We start from the raw sequence: 22,038 nt of genomic DNA on the forward strand, positions 1-22,038 counted from the left end.
GGCACATGGCATGGCTCTTGGGGTGTCCTGTGAAGGGCCAGGAGTTGGACTTCGATGACCTTTGTGGGTCCCTTCCAATTCAGCTTATTCTGTGATTCTGTATTTCTGTGATAAAATTAAAGTTTCCAATTTGTGTGTGTTTATTTAAAATTAGATATTCTTCTCTACACACATGCTTCCATTTAGAAAAGATTCTGTGCTTTCGTGATGCCTCATGTTATGAATTTCAAACATGCAGAGCAAGGATTTAATCCACTTGTCAGTTTGTGGTGAAAGCATGTGCATCCCTTTTGAAAAATCAGCCATTGCCTTAGAGAATACATGAATGGTTGCTGATTTTCCGAGATATACAGCATTGTGCATGCTTGAAAATGGTAAAACCTTTCCTGCACAAAAGCAGCAACTACATTTAAAAATGCCAAACATATCAAGAGTCTTCACAGTAAAGACTCTCCAAGATAGTGCCTGCATGATAGGCAGTGAAATTACATTATGTAAATTGCATGCAAATATATGCACCACATATGATAATTAAAACCTTTGTAAATACATATTTGCAAAATACAATCCATCATGGTCCACAAGGTTATAATCTGCATTTTTAAATGAACAGTACAAAAATTTTGAACATTCACACGGAAGTGAATGATGATAATTTCAAACATTGTGAACTGTCATTTACCAACTTCAGGTTCTTTGCAGAGTGTCATTCATTCAAAAAAACCCACTCTGATTGACTAAGTAAAAGATTCAAGCCCTTACGAACATTTTTTGTTTGTTTGTGTGAAATATAATAACTAATGTGCTACTGTGACTGTCAGCTTTCAGTAATCATGAATGGGAAGCAAAAAATGCTGTATGTAATGTCATGAAGCAGAACCTGACAAGAACAGAAATTTTACTAAGAAATGTGACAAATCACTTCCAAGAAGTGGCCTTGGAATTATTTTTAAACTTCATATCTCAATTTCTCTCAGGACATAGCATCTTCTGTAGGACATTAGAACTGAAACTATAATGGGTACAGAGAACTGTCTCACATGGAGCAGGGTTAACTGGCAAATCATACCAACCTCTTCCTCAGTCGCTCTGACCCTTGACATGCTCTTCAGTCTGTAGTCCATGGGGGGTTTACAGCCCACAGTGCCATAGTAGTGCTGTGTGAGTTCTCAGTCTAAAATCTGCGCAGTCTGGCACCAAATGCTCCTCTTGTACCTTCTTTTGTGTGTGCATGACATTGTCATGGCAGCAGTCTTCTGTTTACTTTTTGCTTTCTAAAGCTTTCCCAGAAGGAATTTCAGTGGTTTTCTTCTCATGATTCCAGTGTGCAGAACTGATATTCCCATGCTTTCAGCTCATTTTAGTCAAGAGTGACCTATGGAGGTCAGCAAACTGGAGAAAACTAAAGGCTGGAATTCAGGATACATTTGACTCCAGCAGAGTTTGTGGAAGAAGGAAACAGATATGAATCCCAAAGTACCTTGTGACACTGGTTGAGAAAGGCAGGGATCTTGGGAAGGTGATGACTTCTACCTATCTCCATCTGTACATGCAGGAGTCAAAATACTGGACTGTATTGAGGTCTGCATCAGAGGAGGCTTTTCCAGCTTTCTGCTTTTGTGAGACCTCACCTGGAGTACTGTGTTCAGCTCTGGGGACCTAGAAGGTTTTGGACATGTTGGAGCAAGTTCAGAGGAGGCCACCAAGACAATCAGAGGGATGGAGCTCCATCCCTGCAAAGACAGGTCGAGAGTTATTAAACCTGGAGAAGTCTTCAGAGTCTATAGCACCTTTCAGTACCTAAAGAGAGCCTATAAGAAAACGTAGTGAAAATTTTTTCAAGGGCTAGGAGTGATAGGACAGGAAAGAATGGTTTTAAACTGAAAAAGGGTGGGTTTAGACAGGATATTAGGAAGGAGTTATTTATTTTTAGAGTGGTGAGACACTGACACATGTTTCCCAGAGAACCTGGGGATTCCCCATCCAGGCTAGGCTGGATGTGGCTTTGAGTAATCTAGTCTAGTGAAAGGTGTCCCTGCCCATGGCAGGGGGACTGGAACTAGATGACTTTTAAGGTTCCTTACAATCCAAGCTGTTCTATGATTGTGTGTTATCACCTGCTTGTTCTCCTTTCAGCTGAGAAAATTTAGTGAACTTGATTCTTCTGGTTTTGAGGAGGTCAGTCAGTTGTCAGCAGGGCTCAGGTCATAGACTGACAATACACAGCCCTTCAGCCTGCTCTTGCAACAGTGACATAGAGGTTTATCTGTAGCCACGAGGTTAATTTCCTAATATTGTTAGGATTATAACACAGGTGAAAGTAAAACTATGCTTTTTAAAAATTCCTCGTTGGCAGCTAAAGACAGGTCTCCCACTCTTCAATGCAAGTGTACAATTCTGGTAAATTAGCTAAATGAGTAAGCGCAAAAAATGGCCTTTTGTTTCTCATGTTTGCAACAATACTCATTAGCAATAATGATCAGCACCCTTTAGCTGACATTGCTGACTGCTGGGATTGACTGACAGTGCATACACCTAAGGAGGAAAGTCACTTTGTGAGTTGCTGACTTGTGAGTATTGGACAAGTCTCAATTTTCTTTACATGGCATCTTCTGTTTAAGGCATGTGCTACACAGACACTGAGTATCTTTGGTAGTGCTCCTTATTGCCAGAGAATAGGCCCATCCTCCTTCACAACAAGGTAATTATGTTTTTTTCTTCACATCAGGCTGGTGAAATAAAGGATTCTTAAAAAAAATCTATTCCCAGAAGAAGACATCTGAGCAGTCAGCTACAGAGCTGTTCATGAGTAACTCTGGGCCTGATTCTGCCACCTATGATCATAGCAAGTGGCAACACTGATTTTTTTTTCCTATGAAATTATTCCACTTGCCACACTGCTACTTTTTGGGTTGGCCTTATGCTAAGCTCGGTTTCCATCCATTCTGCCAGTAAAGAAAAGGAGTTATACAACCCTTGAATGCAGACAGGAGAATGTGTGCAGGCTTTTCCAGTGGGATGCTGTCAGAAAAGACTTCTATAAAATGAGAAAGTGAAATTTACAGACTTCCATGTCTGATGAGCTCTAGAAATTGAGACTACTGGTATTTGCCAGAATCAAATAACAAATTATTTAAATACTACTTATCACTATTTTGGGTTTTGTAGCATTTTGAAATACCTCTGCATGAGCAGTGTCTGAGACTCTAAAAAAGCAGTGTCTGACTATTACACAGAAAGATAGTTTTGCAAAAAGCACTTTCCAATTACAAAGTCCAGCCTTTAAAAAAAAAAAAGTATATAATCCAGCACATAATAATTGTTTTTAAAAATACAGATACTAACATATCAACAAAATGTCATGGCACTTTATGGAATGTTGAATTCTCTGAGTGGTGCTGTCCTCACACTTAAATGCATTAGAAGTTTGACAAAGCAGCAGGCCAGCTGGCAGCCTTCAGAGTGTGGCAAGAAGGCATTCCTGGGCTCTGCAGGAATATATATCAACATAACAGGGGAGGTGTACTGACATGGACTTTAGTTTTGTGGAAAGGAGGCAAGGCAGGAATGTAGATTCTGAGCCTTTTGTGTGACAGTCACGGTCACCTAGCTCTCTGCCACCCTGTTTGAATGGGGTATCTGCAGGGAGCCACTGTGAAGGCTGAATACTTGAAACTAGAGATAGAAATCATGTTAATATGATTGATTTATTTGGTTTTATAATGACAAGAATATCTGCTGTAGGCAGAAGGATTATTGCAGAAATAATTCATTTAGCATTTCAAAGGGCTTCCTGCTCTTAATTTCTTCTCTTTTATAACTTGCCCATAGAGAAAGAAAATATCTCATAATGAATGAAAACTTCTTAAGAAAACATAACCTCAGGTAATTAAAAAGGGAGTTGCAGCTCTCCAGTCTGAGGACTCTAAATCAATTGCCCTCTATAGCTTTGGTCAGTTAGATCAAACAATTCAAGGGTGCAGGGATCAAATTGCCAGTCAGTATCTGTGACTAACAAATGTGTTTCATTTTCTTTCCCTTTGAAAGGATGCTAACTCAACAATAATCACAGGGATAGCAGTCCTCATAAACAATAGTGTGTTTACTTTTTTGGGTTTGTCTGTTTGGAAAAAGCATCTGATGAGTAACTCTCTGAGCACTGTGCTGAGAAGCAGAGCAGAGCTGCTGCTGCATCACTTAAGAGTTAAGCCCTGAAGAGATGAAAATAGAAAGGCTGATTGCTGGTTGTCTCATCAGCCCTTGTGAAAAGCAGCTGACAGTATTCATGTTTGGAAGAGGAGAGGAAATTGGAAATCCATTCCATTTCTCTCAGTGTTTCAGACACAAGAATATATGTGACTGCAGTTCAGAAAATATGGAGAGGCTAAGATGCTTAAGCCACAATTCAGTGATGTCCATTGTCACATATTAACAGCACAGTAAACCAACTGGAAAAAATTAGCTTTGTTTCTTTAACTCCATCTGTGATAGCAGTAACTAGGACTTCTCATCCTCTGGGGTAGCTTTGAGCTTTTTCCCTTTCCACCTGATTTTTGTTTGTGAGTGAACATTGACATTTGGATTTGGTACCATTAATATCAGCCACCAGACTGGAACTTGGACCAAGAGCAGCTTGCAGAATATCAGTGACCATTTTGACTGTGATAAATGCCAAAAACCATAACAAAAGCTGTTCTTTCTCTCCTAAGAGCAAAAAGAGTGGTTGCTAGTTTGACACCCACATGCTTTTCCCTCCCTCACTGTTTCTGTCATCACACTTGAAACTCCCTCACAGAGCTTCAGATCAACAGTTGCACAAGGTACCCAGCACCTTTCAAGGCTAGATTGTCACACACATGGACACTTACCAGGAATGGCAGTTTGGGTAATGGATATTGGGCCACCTCTCAAAATCTGTAGCAAAGGCACAGAAAGACAGGCTAGCAAAAAGTGCTATGTGTAGTGCTACTTGCTATTCAACAGGATGAAAGAAGGATGGTAGGTGGAATGTACTTGTTCTGACAACAAAAGAATAGTGTATGCTTCCTATTTAAAATGAAATTTCATTTTTATGTTGACTCAGCTATTGGTCTTGTGATTCTGTCACTGTCATCTGACCATCAGTATCATGCTGTTGCCCAGCAATAAAAATGTATTTTTTTCCCCACCATCTTCTGGACCACTATGCATTTATTCATATGACACCAGGGGTGCAGTGCTCCCAGACAATCATTTTTTAACATGGGTATAAACAGCAAAAAGGAATTAGAAAGGTGTTATAACAGGATCTTGGGGCTCTAATAATCCTCCCACAGCTGCAGGTAGGGCTGCACATCCCACTTAGGGCAAATTTCACCTCAGGCAGCCTGCAGCTGCCAGGATGACATGGATTCCCTAAGAAACCAGAGGACTCTTTGCTTCCTTGATTTTACTGAAAGTAGAGCTAAGCTCCCATATGAGCTTCAATACCTATGAACCATTTTTTCTGATTCCAGTGATTTTTCTTCACACTTTGTTGAAGATGAGACTTATCAGACAGATTTAACAATTTGAGGAAGTTGAAAATAGAATAAAAATATTTGGGGCCAGAAAGAGACAAAGAAACATTAAGTGACAATCTGTGTTCCAGTTTAGGGGAACTTTTCAATGAGCTGCCCTCAAAATCTTGTTTTGTAGATTTGCTCAGTTTTGCCTTCAGAATTTATGTGGCCATTTTCCAACCTAAACATATTGGGGAATGGGAGAAGAAAAATAAATAGCTATTTTTTTGGCTGGTAGGAATCCAAGCAGTAGTGAAACTACCTCATTTCAACAAGGTCTTGTAAAAAATGGCTCAATTTGCTTAATTCTTGTGTCTTGTTAATGTTTCTGCTTGAGTCTACTGTTTGAAAGCCAAAAACATTGTGACAAATAATGAGGTAATTATGTAATTAGGAGTTAATTACTCATACTGTAAGAGTGATCTCTTCCTTACTTTTCCCCCACATAAGAAAAAAAAAAAAATTGTGTCTTTTCTCCTGTCTAGTGAAAATTTCCATCTTGAATTATGTGAAATCCAAAAAGCTGATTTTTCTGGTTTTACCTTTGTATAGGTTGACTAGACCAGGATTACCTAGACCATGGTCTGTCATGAAGTAGTCAGGGGAGCATGGTACATTTTATTATTTGTCCTCAGCATATGGACAAGTGAAGAGTGAGGGGATGCAGAGATTTTCAACCCTGGCATCTTTCCCTCTCTGGAATTTCAGGCAGTCTCCTGGGACAGGCAGCAGGGATGGACAAATTGTAGGTTTTTAACTCTGTGCACCCCTGTGGCAATGCAAGTGCAGCTATCAGGCCAAAACTGAGCCAGGCGGGTAGCACTGGGCTATATTGGTACAAGACACTGAGCAACCTGCACCCCAGGCTGTGGGAAGAAGTGACCAGCAGTTTCTGACCGGTTCAGCTAGACAGAGAGAGTCCCTTTGGGACACTTCCAAAATCTCTGTCACCCTCCTTTGACCTACACCTTGCATCTCCTCCAGCTCTTTGCTTTCATACTGCGTTTGAAATGCATCATGTATCTCAGCCTCTATGAAGATATTTGTCAGGAGTCTGTAAACTCAGAAATTTTGGGTGGTTCTACTGCAAGGCCTTGGCAAAGGGGGGAAATAGAGGAGAAATCCTGCCTCGAAGGCTCTGTGGAGTACCATCTTAAAAATATAGATTTGTGAGATCCTGAGACTAGGTTGAAAGGAATGTATTGATTACCCTGCACTCCCAGATGCCCCATGTCTCAAATAACTTCCATAATAGAGGCATGTGTTATGTTTCAGATGTGGAAAGAATTTACTACATGGGTTTTCCTGTATTTTCATGGAAAGCTGCCGTTTTCTTTCTGGGTGCTTAGAGCAGAAATGCAGCAGTTAATGTGAATGCCAGCTAAACCATGCAGCTGTTTAGTCTGGTGGCTGAGGACCAAAAGCTCACACGTGTCCAGTACATAGTCACTTTACAGCTGTTTGACCAGGATTGTGACAGAGCTTGCTACTTTAAATCATCTATATTTTCTTTTGTAGAGACCCAGGCACACCTGTGCTGAGTGTCTCATAAATGCCCTCAGCTGGTAATGGTCTGCACCACAACACTCTTCTCAAGGCTGTGTGTAAAAGGCTTCTAACAAGGACCTTCTTTCAGTCTGTCTGGAATTCAGGATGCAACCCTCTTTTGGGTGAATCTGAGACTTCTCTCAGCGGTGAATTGCATTTTTCCTCTTAAGCTCTTTGCTGCTGGAAGTGCTTCATCTGTCTGCTATTCACAGAAGCAGTGTAGCTGATTTGATTCTGAATGCAATAGATCTAGATGTGAGGTGCCAGAATAATCTATTTCTCTCATTACATGCCCAGCATTTTAAGATTAAGCAATGGCTGACTTATATTTGCACTTAAATTAGACTGTAAAAGCATTGTTCTTGGGGGACACTAATAAGAACTGGAGAATGACACTAAATCAATGGACACTTAAAGAAGGAGAAAAAGAACTAAAGAACTGGAGCTCAGATGCTAAGCCCAATGGACTTTATTCAAACCTGTTAAGATAGACTTTTCATGAAATAATTTTGTCAAGAAAGAGCTTTATCTTCAGGTTTTCAAAAGCAACTCATATATGAACAAACAGGGAAGTAAAGCAGAAAGCCATTTTTTCTTAATAAAAAAGAAAAAAAAGAATAAAAAGAAGAAGGATAGGGGGGCATGGAACATTTATCACAAATCCCATGCAGTGCGAGAATAGCATGTGGTTTTCTTTCTGGTCTGGTCAAGTAGTCTTACTCCATTCTCTTCCAACAGAATGCAATTCTCACATCATGCTTGATTTGAATTGCTCTTCTAGCTGTATGATCCATGCATGCTGAGGTCTATTTTGAAAAAAAATCCAGGATTCTGGCTTGTTTTCCTTTTCAACAACAATAATTTTCTCAGTTTCCACCTCTTACAGGACAGCAGAAATTAAGCAGAATCTCTTCAGTCACAGGGATATCACAGCACAAGCTATGCCTAAATAACCTTTGCAGAAGGACAAGGATAAAACCTCATTATTCTGGATGAGTTAATGAGGACTCTGCACGAAATCAGTCAGACTGCTCATTACAAGTCGCCATCACTCTGTTTTTTCTGCCTGAATTTTACATCTTCAGATTCCCCATTAATCACTTCCTTCCAAAGGTGCCAGCCTGCCTTTGGCTGGTAACTTTCCCAAAACCAGCTTTCTGTCTTTGTGTAATAAGCGGTTTTTTGCCTCTTTGCAGTGATGGCTGGGCAGACAGAGATGAAGTCATTGAAGGCTATGAACCCGAAGCAAACGGAGGCATCACTATCAAGCTGCAGTCTCCCGAGGTGCTGGCGTTTGATGACTACTACCTGAAGCTGCGGCTGGACACCAACACCCGCAACCCCTGGTTCCCTGAGTTCTGGCAGCACCGATTCCAGTGCCGCATTCCAGGGCACCCGCTAGAGAATCCCAACTTCCAGAAGAATTGTACTGGTAACTTGTCAAATATTTCTAATTTTTTTTGGGTTTTTGAATCTGTGCTCTGGCAAAAAACATTTCATTGGTTCTGGTTTGGGTTTTTCTTCTTGTTGTTTTATTGGTTTTTTTTTTTTTTTTGGTTTTTCATTAAATGTTTGGTGTTGAGGTTTTTTATTTTATGAAAAGAAAGATGGTGACCTCAAATTGTGCAGATAATAATCCCAGCTCTGGTGGGAGTATATCTGGTGCTTGTTGCACAGCCTTCTCTCAATTTAGTTCTGCTCTGTTATAGAGTGACTTGCTACCATTTTATGCTTTAGGGCTATGCTGAGTGCCCAAGTTTGTAATATGGCTTGTAAAAAATAGACATGAAATTTCAACAAAAATATGAACAAATTTATACTTTCTTTCCACAAAGTTAACTGAAGAATCAGGAAATTCACAGACAATATTACAGCAGAAAACCAATTTTAAAGAAAATTGATGAATTTTAAATTTGGCCAGTCATCTGCTTTACCATTTTTTTCCCCCTTAACCAATTAAAATGTATACAGTTTATTTCTACTATATAGCATTCACATTAAAAACATGTCTTACGCATGGAAGTAACTCTTACCTCATAGCAAGGGAAGTATACTTCTGCATAGACAATTTTTCTCTTCCATTCAGAATCTGAGAAAATTAACTAAAATATTTCAGTAAGATTAAATTTATTAGTAAATTGAGAGATAATTACATTTCTATGAAATATTTCCTGAATGATTTTTTGCAAATATTTTGCTTATAGTTTGCAATTATTTAATTCAAAAATGTATACTTGATAGTAAGGAAGTTATTTCCTTAGAAACAAAACTAATGAAACCTTACTTTTCATCCATTTCTTTCATATTTACATTTTGATCTCCTGTATCCCTTAGCACTAATCTCAGTTGATCTTCTCATGCTCTCTGAGCTGCATTCCCATATTTTTCTAGTTCTTCCCTTTTCAATCAGTAATACTTTCTAATAAGGACTTTCACAGTACCTCTTGTTTCTCCCCTGTTCTACTATTCACCTTTGAGGCACATCACCAAATACTGTCACTGACTTTAAACTGGCCTCATGTGCTGACTGGCAGCCAGGCTGGCCTGTCTGAGTGCTGAGGGACTAACAGCAGGTCAGACAGGCTAAATCCGTACAGAGTTTATACTGATAATTTTTCCTCAAATGAGTTACTAACTTTGGACTTTACCAAAATGTTGATTTTTTCGTGTAAATATTTAATCTGCTCCAGAAATACTTCAGCTCAGACAAAGAAGTTGATATAGGCCAACAGGGGCAAAAATTGCTAAGGAGAGTTGAGTGATTTATGCACAGTGCAAACGCACAGCCTTCTTTTGTAAGAAAAGAAACTTAAAATTGCATGGTTTTGTTCATTCCATTTACACAAATAGATCTCATGCTGATGAACAAAGGTTCAATTTCGAGACATCTCAGCAGCTGTTATAAACATGGGTATTTTGTTATCCAGCCTCTCTTTGGTTATGAAACTAAAACTGATTCTGAGCCATCATAGTCACCTTGTATCTGGTGGATCAAAGGCAAGGGAACTCCCCACGCAGTGACTTCAAAATGGCCAACGTGGGGTATTTCTGCACAGAATGTGTAGGTGAGTTTTCAGACAGTGGTTGCTTTAGACTCTAAAATTGTACTTAAGCAAAAAAAAAAAGTTAAGAAAATCATGGAAGAAAATTAGTGGAGGTTATTTTGGTAAGAAAATATCTAACCCCAAACTTTTCAGGATATCCCAGGTTTGAAGTCACTGGGTATTGGAAGAGTTCTGAAGAGGTATCATCACATGTGTGCCCAGTGTTCTCAAGGTGTCAGGGACCACTAAATTCTGAAAATACTAGTGAAACACAAAATCATTTGTCTACATTTGTAGACTCTGACAGTTAATAGCATCAAGTCAGGCATTCAGACATCTTTCCCTCCTCTAGAAAGCTGTCGATTTTTGCATGACTCCTCAAAATATGTGATACTTCTTAGGCTTTGCTGAAAAGCAATCAGCTATTTAATTTGGTGGTGTACCCTCAGGCTTATCACACACAATTAAAAAAATCCATAAATGTCTCAAGTCACCAAAGGGAAGCATCACAAGGTATCGTTCCTAATAATGACATAGTTACAGAATCAAGAGATCTCCATGTCCCCAGCAAATCTGTGGGCAATACAATACTTATTTTTGCTTAACTACACAGATCTGACTGCTGACTGTCTGGCACCACCAAAGCTTTCTGTGAACATATCTTTATCTGACATTTCTGGAAGGTTAAGGATGTCACTTTAAATACTAGCAGCTTCAAAGCTGTTTGGTGGAGACACTCTCTCCAAGGAGGTCTAGTATGACAGTGCCAAGAAACCGCCTTCTTCATCTCTCACAGATTTGGAGGCAGGACTCTTCACAAACTCTCTGTTAAAAAAAGGAGTCTCTTGCCTCTTCCTTCCTTCACAAAGTATCTCCACACACAAATTTCAAGGAGAAAATCCATAATGCTCAAGAAACAATAAGCACTTATATTTGAAACCCATTAAAAGCGCCAATAGATGATGTGACTTTTTGTGGTACTACAAATTTAAGTACTTCTGTGACTCCTATATCATCCTAGGAAAATAATCAATAACCAGTACTGGTATCAAGCACCTTATCTCCAGTATATCTAAAAGCTTTTTCTCCTACCTCAATATTCTTATGAAAAGGCACATAGGGCCATGCATCATGGAAAACGCTGAATCCCCTATGGTCCCAGGAGTCCATGCACATTATTAAGAGGTGTTGTGAATATCTCTGGGTCATGACCTCTTTTGTATTACAGAAGTGCTCTGTTAGTCCTTACTGAGAACAAAACACACCCATACTTGAACACAGACAGCAATTCTCGAAGGCAATACTGCTCAAGTTTGTTTTCCATGTCTGGAGAGCTAACATCTCAGGAAACTCTAGGATGAAAAATAGAACCATGTACAAAAGTTCTTGTGATAGGCAAGCATAGTGTAATTGTATTTACACAGCAAGGGGTTTCCTAGGAGCAGAGAGAAGCAAGAGAAAAAAAATAGAAAAGATCGTGTTGTTCTTTGAATGCCTTATTAAAATATATTCACAATATTTTAACTTATCTATGTTTTGAAAAGGAGATTAATAGCAAAGTTTGTATCTGTTGAGAATTTTCAATTACTGCCTGCCCATTATAATTTACTCACATACAGTCTAATCAGTTTACTGAGTAATTTATTCAGAATTGCCACTGGCATGTGAGGTTCAATTTTTATCATTCATGGAGAGGCAAGGACTTCTCCTCAAGCAATTACAGCTGCTGCATCTGCAATTTCTCACACCCTGTTACTGTTGAGTCAGCATTAGCTCAGGATTGCATACTCCCTACAAAGAAAGGGAAAGCTAGTTCCTAGAAATCTCCCTTCTCTGATGATAGGAATTACTACTGGAATTCCCTCATTCAGTCTCTGAGAAGACTGATGTTGTCCTTCAGAAATTCTCATATTATACTGAGCCCTGAATATACATGCATATTTTGGGGAAAAAATAAAAAAGTATATCTGCTCTAAGCGTTATTGGAAGGAAGCAAGTCCGAGTGTGCTCTATTCCATGAAGGCTGTAGGATGCCTAACAGTTTGCTACAATTTCAGAATAGCTCATTTGGATTACTAGAACTAAGTAGTAGTAGCAAAAAAATTCTTGGGAAGAGAAGAAATCCATCAAGACTGTGCAGTTACTGCTCATTTAGATCATCCCTTTCTGCAAAAATTAAACAACTTACTTTTCCCACTTGGGTGGTAGCCAAATGAGTGGGAGCTCTTTTTGACTCACTCTTGGCAATGCTTTAGCCAAGTGCCTCTTGTAACAGAATGCCTTTCCCTATCCCGCTCTTCTTCCCTCTTTCTCCTGCTGCTATAGGAAATATTCTTCCCCAATAAGATTCAAGTATAGCAATTTTATTACCTGCACATGTATTGGATCTGGCTGAGATTGGCTTAACTTTCCCCACAGCAGCCCCCACAGTGCTGTACTCTGTATTGGTAGCTAGAAAAGCATTGGTAACACACCAGTTTTAGGGCATTGCTGAGCAGTGTTTGCACAGCATTGGTGCTCTCTCCCACCACACACCCCCACCCTCAAGGGCTGGTAGGCTGGGAGTGAGCAAGACAGCAGGAGGGGGCAAAACCAGTTGACCCAAACTGACTAAAATTTCCACACCATATGAGGTCATGGTCAGCAATAAAGGATGAGAGAAAGGATGAGAAGGTGAGAGAGCGTTTGTTATTAAGGCATTTTTCTTGCAAAGCAATACATTGAGACCCTATTTCCCAGAAAGAAACTGGACATCATCTGCTGACAGAGTTAGAGAATATATTCTCCTTTTCTTCCATGGTATTTGGTGTTTTTTTTTTTTTTTTTTTTTTTTTAATCAATCTACCTTTATTTTGACCCATGGGGTTTTAATTTTTATTTTATGTATTTTTCTCCCCTGTCCTGCTGAGGAGGAGGAGTGAGAATGTGTCTTGGTGGGCACCTGCCAGCCAGCTGAAGTCAACGTACCACAGTAGAAACACATTTGTTCTCCTAGAAGTTATTCTGCTAGAGTTTCCTGGATATCCAGCTGGCCAAAACCACTTCCAGTACAAAGTTACTTAAATTATCTGTGCCACTAAGGTACTTGTAATGTATCCCATATAGCTGCTATAGTCTGTAGGAAACAAAGCATGCCTTACAGCTCTGCATGGACCCCTGACACACAGCAGAATTCAGAAATTCACAACATTCTTCATGCCCATCAGATGAAAAGTCAGAACAGAACAGTGTGTTCTAACTGTAACAAAAAATGCTGTTTCTGAATTTGAGGTACTAAGACAGTATCTGACTTAGGATGGACCTGACAGAAAGTTCCCTTAGCACACAGCCTCAGGCACTGCCCCAAGAAACAGTTCCTGCTTATCTCAGTTCATTAGAAAACTCAGCCTTTTCTCCATTTTGCAGATTGTACACTGACAGCAAGGTTAAATGATAGACTGTGTACATCAGGCAACAGAGTTCAGAGATTTTTCCAACAGACTTAATAATGTTTTCTTAGGATGTTTTCTCCTTCCAAATGGAAGTCTGATTTTTTTTTCCCACACAAAAATACACTGGCTTATCTTTCTCTGTTGCATGTGGTGAACCCACATAGGCCAAAATTAAATGCAAATCATACTCACACAGAAATGATGTAAAACTCAATGCAGTGCAAACACTTGTAAGTATGTCTAAAAGCTCTTTTACAAAATGCCTTATTCTCCTCCTGGCAGATAATACAATGGCTGGAGTTTATGTAAACCAGGTGGGCTGAGCCTTTCTCTGCACCACAAGAGACAGTTATGAAATTGGTAATGGAACTGATGCAAATAACAGATTATGCTCACAGCAGTTCATCTGCTGGGACAACAAAATACACTGGCAGGCAATCAGCACAAACATTTTTCAATAGAGCAAAGTGGAACAAAGTGGGCAATTCATGATTCATTCATCGATTCAATTGATCTTTGTGACGAAGGGTTATTTGTCAGTGAATGTACTTGTTGCAGATAAGAACAAGAAATGTAGATATTTTTTGTTCCAAAGGAAGTCATAGTCCAAGTTCCCTTTAGGATGCTTACTCATATTTTGGTCATGCCATAAGGATTTCTTTATCTGCTAATTCCTGTCTTGGCCCAAGAGAACTGCAAGCAATCAGTCTGAGTGCATCCAGAGTCACAAGGATCATAGGACCACTCAGTCTAGAAGGTAGCTCAGGAAGACTGTAGTCCAACTCACTGTCAAAGCATGGTAAGTCATCAGTTCAGACCAGGTTGATCAGGCCTTGAAAACCTCCAAAGTTTTCAAGGTCTCCAGTGTGTCTGGGCAACCTGTTCCACTATTCCAAATGTGAAAAGTTTGGCCTCATATCTAAAGAGAGAGTCTAAATCTCTCTTGTTTCAATATATGCCCATCATCTCTTATTCTTCAACCAGACCTCACTATTAAAAACCTGCCCCTCTTTCCTTCATAAACACCCCACAGGTATGAGGTGCTTTTGTAAGGTTCCCCTGCAGCCATCTCTTCTTCAGGCTGAACAAGCCCGGGCCCTCCAGTCTGCCCTCAGAGGCAAGGATTGCAGCTCCAGATCATCCTGATTGCCCTCTGCTGCAGGTACTCCAGGTTATCAGTGTCTTTCTGTATTAGGGATTCACAAACCACATGCAGTGTTCCAGGTGCAGCCTGATGAGTGCCAAGTAAAGGATGGTGGTAGTGGTTAGATAATGCCATGCCTCAGACACTAGTTGTGCTGTTGTTACCGTCCTGCTTACAGGATGCTGCTTGCCATCACTCTTGCCAAGGATCTGTATGTCCACCCTATTCTTGTCTCAAATTTAGTCCTAAGAAGGTGTGTCTTTTTCCATCTCCTCTCTGCAGCAGACATAAACTTTCACCACATGTGGCCAGTTCTGAAAAACCACCACAAATTGTCATAACATATTAAATCACGAGCAGAACATAATGATAGCAGAAGAAGCTTGGGAAGAAGGCTAAATATTCCAGAATATTTATGCTTTGATATGAAAAGAGCAGAGTCATACTTCTTGAGATGAAAATGTCAGTGAATATAGACTATTTTGTGACAGTAAAGACCTTGCGCTAGATTTGGCTGTAATCTGAAAGAGATGTGGAAGGCAAGGCAGGGGTGGTTTAGGTATTAGAGATGCACACAGCAATACAAAAAGCAGTGCAGTGTTACATGAACATACCAGCACAAATAGTGTATTTGTATCTGTGGAATAATGTCCAATCATTTCAACAATTGGTTCTGAAGTCAGGTGGTGTTGTTAGCCTCTAGTTAAGATTTCTCTGAAAAGCATCCCTAAGTGTTTACCACCATTGTCACCCACTCATTAAAAAGTAACTAGTTTTATTCCATCCAGACTCACAGTTCTTATAATTTTAGTCAAAATTTTGGGTTTTTTTCTGACATGGTATATCTGTTTTAGATATGGTACTCCCCAGTTCAGTGCCCCTGCCAAGACTCTCCCAAACTAGATGCCACTCACTTACTCACCCCTTCCCCTTCCTGGTCCAGGAATGGAGTTGAGAATTAGAGGCACAAAAGGTGAAAGTCATGGTTTAAGATAAGAAAAATTTACTGTAAACAAAAATGAAATAAGAAAGTGAACAACAGCAGTACAGTGATAGCAGTAGAAGGTATAAGACAAAGGAACAAAGAGATGATTTACATTAAAAACTACAACAAATCAATCAACTCTTCCCCACCACACCACCTTTTCTCCCACAGCAGGGGAACATAAGAGAAAGTCCCTTTCCCTCACCTTGGCAATGATGTAAGATGATATCAAATAACATTACAGTCTTGGTTACAGCCCCTCCCAGTGATTTTGGCTGAAACAAAGAAAAGGATAATAACATCTTTTTTAGGAGATCTACAGGGCCTCTACTCTTGCCTGTCATGATGTTTGTTTTTCTGTTTTTGTTTGTGAAGTTCTCCTTGACTGCATTTATTGCACCAGATGGGAAGACAGAAGACTGAGGGCTGTCTATTCCCATCCTGAGACGCAGTGGTACTTGGCCAATGTATCTTTCAGGTTACATCCAGGCCACCAGTAATGTAGTTCAGAGCTTCTCTTAATCAAGAACTTTTTTCTTAATACTCACCCTACTTCTATTACATCTATATGAAATGACATGGGGTTCTCCTTTTCTCATCTCAGTGGACAACACACTCCAGGATGTCTACTTGGTTTTTCCACACTTTTCTGAAGGAGTGAGTGCATTTCCAGTGAAAGTTTATCTGAGTTGTTTCCAGAGTTGGACAAATTAGATCCAGCAGACATTACTAGGGCTCATGCTGCTGTGTCAGACAAGTGTGCCGGTGTTTCTCTGAGAACATTCTTTTTAATCTCAACATCTGCTGGGCTCCTCCATAGAACACCTGTCCCATGAGATTTTTCATCAGCAGAAGCACCTACAGTAGGAATTACTGCCACTACAATAATTCAGAAAAAGTAATCATAAGACAACAGCTGGGTGTGCCCTCTGCCAAGTCAGCCACTGCTGGTAAATCACCTTTGTCATGTATAGGAGACATATTTTTAAGATTTTGAAGAAGGAATCAAGTTATTGACATGCCATAATTTCTTCAAAATATATTTTACTAATATATGCTGTGAGTTATCCATGCTCACCTCTGCTATGCATTTTCATTACATATTTAGGTCCTGTATGGCACTCTTTCTTCCTCAGTATGAGTCAGGAGATCCTCGTGATCCCAGGAGGGATCAAGACTGATTGCAGTTTCATTGGCACTTAGATCGAAGCCTACTGGGGACAACTTGTCTGAAAATATTCTAGTTGCTACCTTTCTTAGTCAAGTCTTTTCTACAGCAGATAAGACAGGAGAGTTGTAGTTTCATTGTATTTTCCTATGTTACAGACAGCTTTTAAGTCTTAAAGATGAGAAGGATTAATAATGTGCTTATCTGTGATAAATCATGTAAATTATTTGGAAAGGATGTAATGGCCAGGTTTTTGTTAATTTTGTTCTAGCATTTTGTGTCCATATTTGGAAAAAAACAATTATATTGATCTTATATTTTTTATTTCCAAAAGTACTTTTAAACCAGTCTGTCTATAAGTATACAATAAAAATAGATATCTTTCTTCTTTTGTGACCTATAACAAAAAAAAGGCATTATCATGAAATAAAAGAGAAGAGCAGTATTCATGTGCCTTTGTAAACAGCATATAACACAGTTCACAGAACATGCATATTACAGCAGTATTTGACAAAAGTTTTCTGAATCTACACCTACATTTTCCATTCTGGATTTTAACGGTAAAAGCTTGCACTTCCAGGCTTAAAAAATCCTCTGGTAGGCTTGTGACATTCACCCTTCTCCATTACATGGACAAAAAGATTGTGCCACTAAGGAAGAGGACACCTGAATCATGCTCCCTTGTGCTTCCTTCAGGCTTCTGTCTCCTGTGCCTAGAGAGAGACAGGGCCACTCCTGACTGCTCAGATTGCCACAGATGATTTAAACTTTTATCAGGATTTCAGTGAGGACAAAAGCACAAAATTAAAACAAAAATTGACTTGTTCCTAGAAATCAATTGTTTGTGCAGGTTGTGCATCAGAACAATTAGCAGAGATATAAACATTTAACCAAACCAGGAAGTCAGCCAGAAGAAATAACACAAGTAACTGATCTGAACACAAGACAAACTGCTTTCTGTCACACCCCATGTCTTTTATTAAATGATAGCTTTCATTTCCTCATTTACCTAGGTGGAAAGTTTTAAACACAGCTTGCAATTTTACAGGTTGTCATTACTGGCAGTGTTACCCCATAAATACAGGTGCAAAGGAGAAGCAGTGGAGGCTAACACATGTAGGCACAGTCCTACATTCTCACACCTGTCTAGCTGCAGACTAGATACACTTTGCACATAAGGATATTTTCTGAAAAATAGCCATTAACATTCTTAAAATAAATCAGTTCCTCTTAAAAGATTGTGGGCATGCAGTGGCATAAAGAACAATAAATTATGAGCCTGAGTGATAAAGCCTAAACCACAAAACCCACAGAATTTCCTGTTCAGTATACTGTATTGGTATCCACAGGAAGAATAATCTGATGGAAGGTGTGTGGTCTGAAAAGTAGTTCTGCTAGAATCAATCTCTGTTTTCCCATTCATACTGGGATGTCTGGGGAAGTGCAGAAGTCTGCTTGTGTAGAGAGAGTTAGGGAATAATGATAAGATACTGCATCGACACTGGGTTTCTGGCTGAGCCAGAAATCTACTGTAGCACAGCAAGGCAATAGACCAGATTATTTCAAAATGTTTTCTCCAGCTGAGATTTTTGAGATTCATACAGTAGAAAGTATCTTTGGAGGACCCCACAAGTTCAAATCTTCCATTTAACTCTGGATTCAGGCTCAGCTCCATAGGAATGAAAAAGCAGGGCTGTTTTCTTCAAAATAGTAGCACTGTACACATCATGCTAGGCAGTGAACTGTCTATTTTTTGCAGAGGCCAGATTAATCTGCTGCTTTTTCTAGGCTCATTTTGTCTAAAAATTCATACCACGGGGGCCTGTTTTCTTGAGAGATCTCAAGATCTTGTGTTTTCTTCATTGTCACATTTGGCTACACCCAGGAAAACAAGAGGTGGGCTAAAATTCATGCTTTTAAAATTCTTTCAGATCAGAAAGAATTCTGCTTCTCTTTTATTGTTGAATTTGAAATGTGGCTACAGAGTAGGGCCACTTATCTTCTGATTTGCTTAGCTGTACTTTGCTTCTAATCACTGATGCATTGTGCTTGCGCAGACATTGTTCAGAAACTCCTAATCTTAGCTATGTTTTAAGAAGGATCATTTCTGTGTTGCTGAACACAGCCCTGGGCAGGTGTCCGGGTGAGGCGACAATAAAGTGGGTCTTTGTGATCTGTGTATTTGTGATTAAATTATTGCTTAAAGGGAACACATGGGTGCTCCTAACAATCATTTGAAAAGTATGCTTAATTTCACCCAAAACTGTGAGTGTACTCTGCTAGTTTATAACATAGCCCAGCTGGTTAGGGTGGCCAAGACCACTTTGCAGCTCCAGAGCAGCTGCAGCATCTGGCTTTGGTCCTGGGAAGCCAGGGGTTTTTCTGTAAGAAGCTGCATGTTTGCAGGACTGCTGTGTAGCCTGGGTCTTGCTCATTGGATATCCATGTGGCTCCAGGAAGGCAGCCCTTCACACAGACTCTGTCTTGTGTGAGGATATGGACTATTAAAAACAAAAACAAACCCAAAATCAACGGGAATCTTGGCAAAGGAGAAATTTGGAGTAAGCTATATTTCTGCAGAAGTAAGGCACATTGGTGTTCGTGTTGATTTGTATTCTGACAGCTAATGCTTGTGGTTTTAAAAGCACCTTAGCATTGAGAACAGAAGTGAAGAAGAAGGTTTGTTCTCTTAGAATAATAATAATAAAAACATTAAAAGAAATGAAAAACCAGTACTACTGGCTGATGGGTGCTAAAGACAAGAATTCTGAAGCCCTTCTAAATCAATAGTGATTCAAAGCACAGTAAATAGTGAATATCTTTCCTGGCTGGTCTTTGTACTCAGGCAGAACTACTGGAATTTAAGATAGGAAAAGATCAGTTATGTCAGCTAGTTTGTGTCCTACCATGAGGTGAGTACTTGGTCTATTAACATGAGATTCTTGACTCACACTTCTGAAGGCCTCAGAATCTCATGCCCATACACTGACTTAGACATTTACAAATCTAGATCAATGGAGGGAAGAAAGTTTGTGATTTGTTCCATTTTCTGTCTCCATGACACATAGGAGCATAGATGAATATGTGTATTTTATTACAATCATCATATTTTTCCACTCTAAAGACCCTGACTTTTGTTTTGGGTTTTGTGCTGGTGCCATATATTTAACATATACTGAGAATAGATCTCTTGTAAGTTCCTTTGCCTCATTACATTCTGCGGTTAATATAAACATTGCTTATTTTCAACCCTGAACCAGCATTTTCTGATGAAGATGCTCAAAATTAGGCTCTTCAAGTGCATGTTCTGAGACCTAGATAAATTGGCCTGATTTTTAAGGGTACTGATCTCCCATAATTTCCATGAAAGTCAACAGCAGCTAGAAAAGTTCAGGCATTAATCAAGTCAATTAATTAGGTACCTGAATATGTATTTAGGTTCCTAATTTAAGTATTGTATGGTGGATAATGTTCTGAAAGCTGCAGTACAATTACTGAGTTCCATCTCTTTCTTTCAGATAAGGTCTCAGGCTTCATATAAAAAGCATGACACCTAAAATATAATTTGTCCTATTTCCTGAACTTTCAATTTTTCTATTGCAGTGTGTTACAATGGAACATCTACAAGGGTATCTGACTTGACTTTATTTTTTCTTTTTATTAAGAGTGAAAACTTGATTAAAACTAGCCAGATAGCATAAAAATCTGTGTACATTCTTTTACGTTTGTAACTGAATTTGATTTTAAGTGTGTTCATTCCTGTCTCATGTAAGAGTAGCAGCAACTTAGTATCTGCTCGGCTTGTTCCAAATAACTGATCTGTTAAGAATAGTAGTTCTAAATACGTCTATAATTGAGTGTGTGAGTAAGGCAGCAAGGTTACACAGCTACCTAAGGGAGAGGGGAAGACTCGAGATTCGGATTTCTTTCTTTTTGTTTCTCCCCAGATGTTCAGGTCATGTAGAAAATGGTCTCTGTGGAATCCTGTTCTTAGAGAATCTTGGTCAGGATCCACATGGCACTGGGAGAAGGCTGTGAAGAAAGCACGAGACGAAGGCAGATCCAAGGTCTCTGTGATAATAACTACATTAAATAATATTAGGATTAAATTGGTGCCTGAGGCCTTGGGAGCATGGACATTTGTGGGACTCTGCAGAGTTTGAGAGAGGCTCAGAGATAGTTTATTGTTGAACTCTAACTGACAGAGGTAGCTGTGTGAGACACAGTAATAGCGACAAATTAAATCCTCTCCTTTTGAATTCCCAAGAAAGGGAACAGAAGAAAATAAGAGAAAAATCATAATAAGAAGAATACCACCACCACTGCCCCAAAATAACTGCCCAACAAAACCTATGACACCGGATGAGAATATGGCCTCTGGACAGGCTAAGACAGATGAAAAGCCATTCCGTTCCATTCCATTCCATTCCATTCCATTCCATTCCATTCCATTCCATTCCATTCCATTCCCACTTCTTGAGAATCTTCCATTAAAATAACGGTGCTGCTGCCTATGTCCTTTAACTGCAAAGGCTGAGCCTGACCATTCAAATGCCTTTGTTGGCATTAAATTTTAGTCAGCTAATGAAATAATAAGATGGATTTTAAATGCTATATTAGTATTTGAAATCAGCATCTTTGTTGATTACATATACAAACCATTCAATCAAAGAAAAAGATCATCTGGCATATTTTATTGCTGATTATAGGATGAAATATTAATTTCTAATTAAAATAGGAACTGAGAAATTATATGTTGCTGCAGAAGGTGAATAATAATTTCAAATAAGTAAAACAACATATTGTGGTCATTTTGCAGGCAGACTGTACACAGTCCAGAATTTGAGGAAATCATAATAATTATTTGTAAAGATCTCATTGTAATTGCTCTCTGTTTCAAAAAAAGGATGCTGGAATCACCTCATATTCTCTTCTATGTTGTTCTTTTTGTTTTGTTTTTTTTTTTTTTTTTCTAGAATGAATATGTAATTTAATGTTATGTCCTAACTATCTAAATTAGTGTAGCTTTCTTTTAAGCCTAAACTGCTTCTGACTTGATGGATTCCCAAGTTCAGAATCAATATTTTATTGATTTCCAGTTTAAAGCCTTGAGTATCATGTTTGAGTATTTGACCATAATAAGCCACTGTATTTCCATGTGATTTCCTGTTCATTTCC

General features: G+C 39.1%; 1 protein-coding gene across 8 annotated transcripts in view; it reads left to right on the forward strand.

The window, feature by feature from the left end:
• GRM1 (glutamate metabotropic receptor 1) overlaps positions 1-22,038 on the forward strand; it is a 182,013-nt gene that overhangs the window by 105,080 nt on the left and 54,895 nt on the right. For all 8 annotated transcript variants that reach the window (XM_064413641.1, XM_064413640.1, XM_064413639.1 and 5 more), the window contains exon 4: positions 8,285-8,520. In XM_064413641.1, the coding sequence (XP_064269711.1) occupies positions 8,285-8,520 (236 nt within the window). The remainder of the gene's footprint in view (positions 1-8,284; positions 8,521-22,038) is intronic.

The sequence above is a fragment of the Passer domesticus genome, chromosome 3 (assembly GCF_036417665.1).
Source record: "Passer domesticus isolate bPasDom1 chromosome 3, bPasDom1.hap1, whole genome shotgun sequence".
Taxonomy (NCBI): Eukaryota; Metazoa; Chordata; class Aves; order Passeriformes; family Passeridae; genus Passer; species Passer domesticus.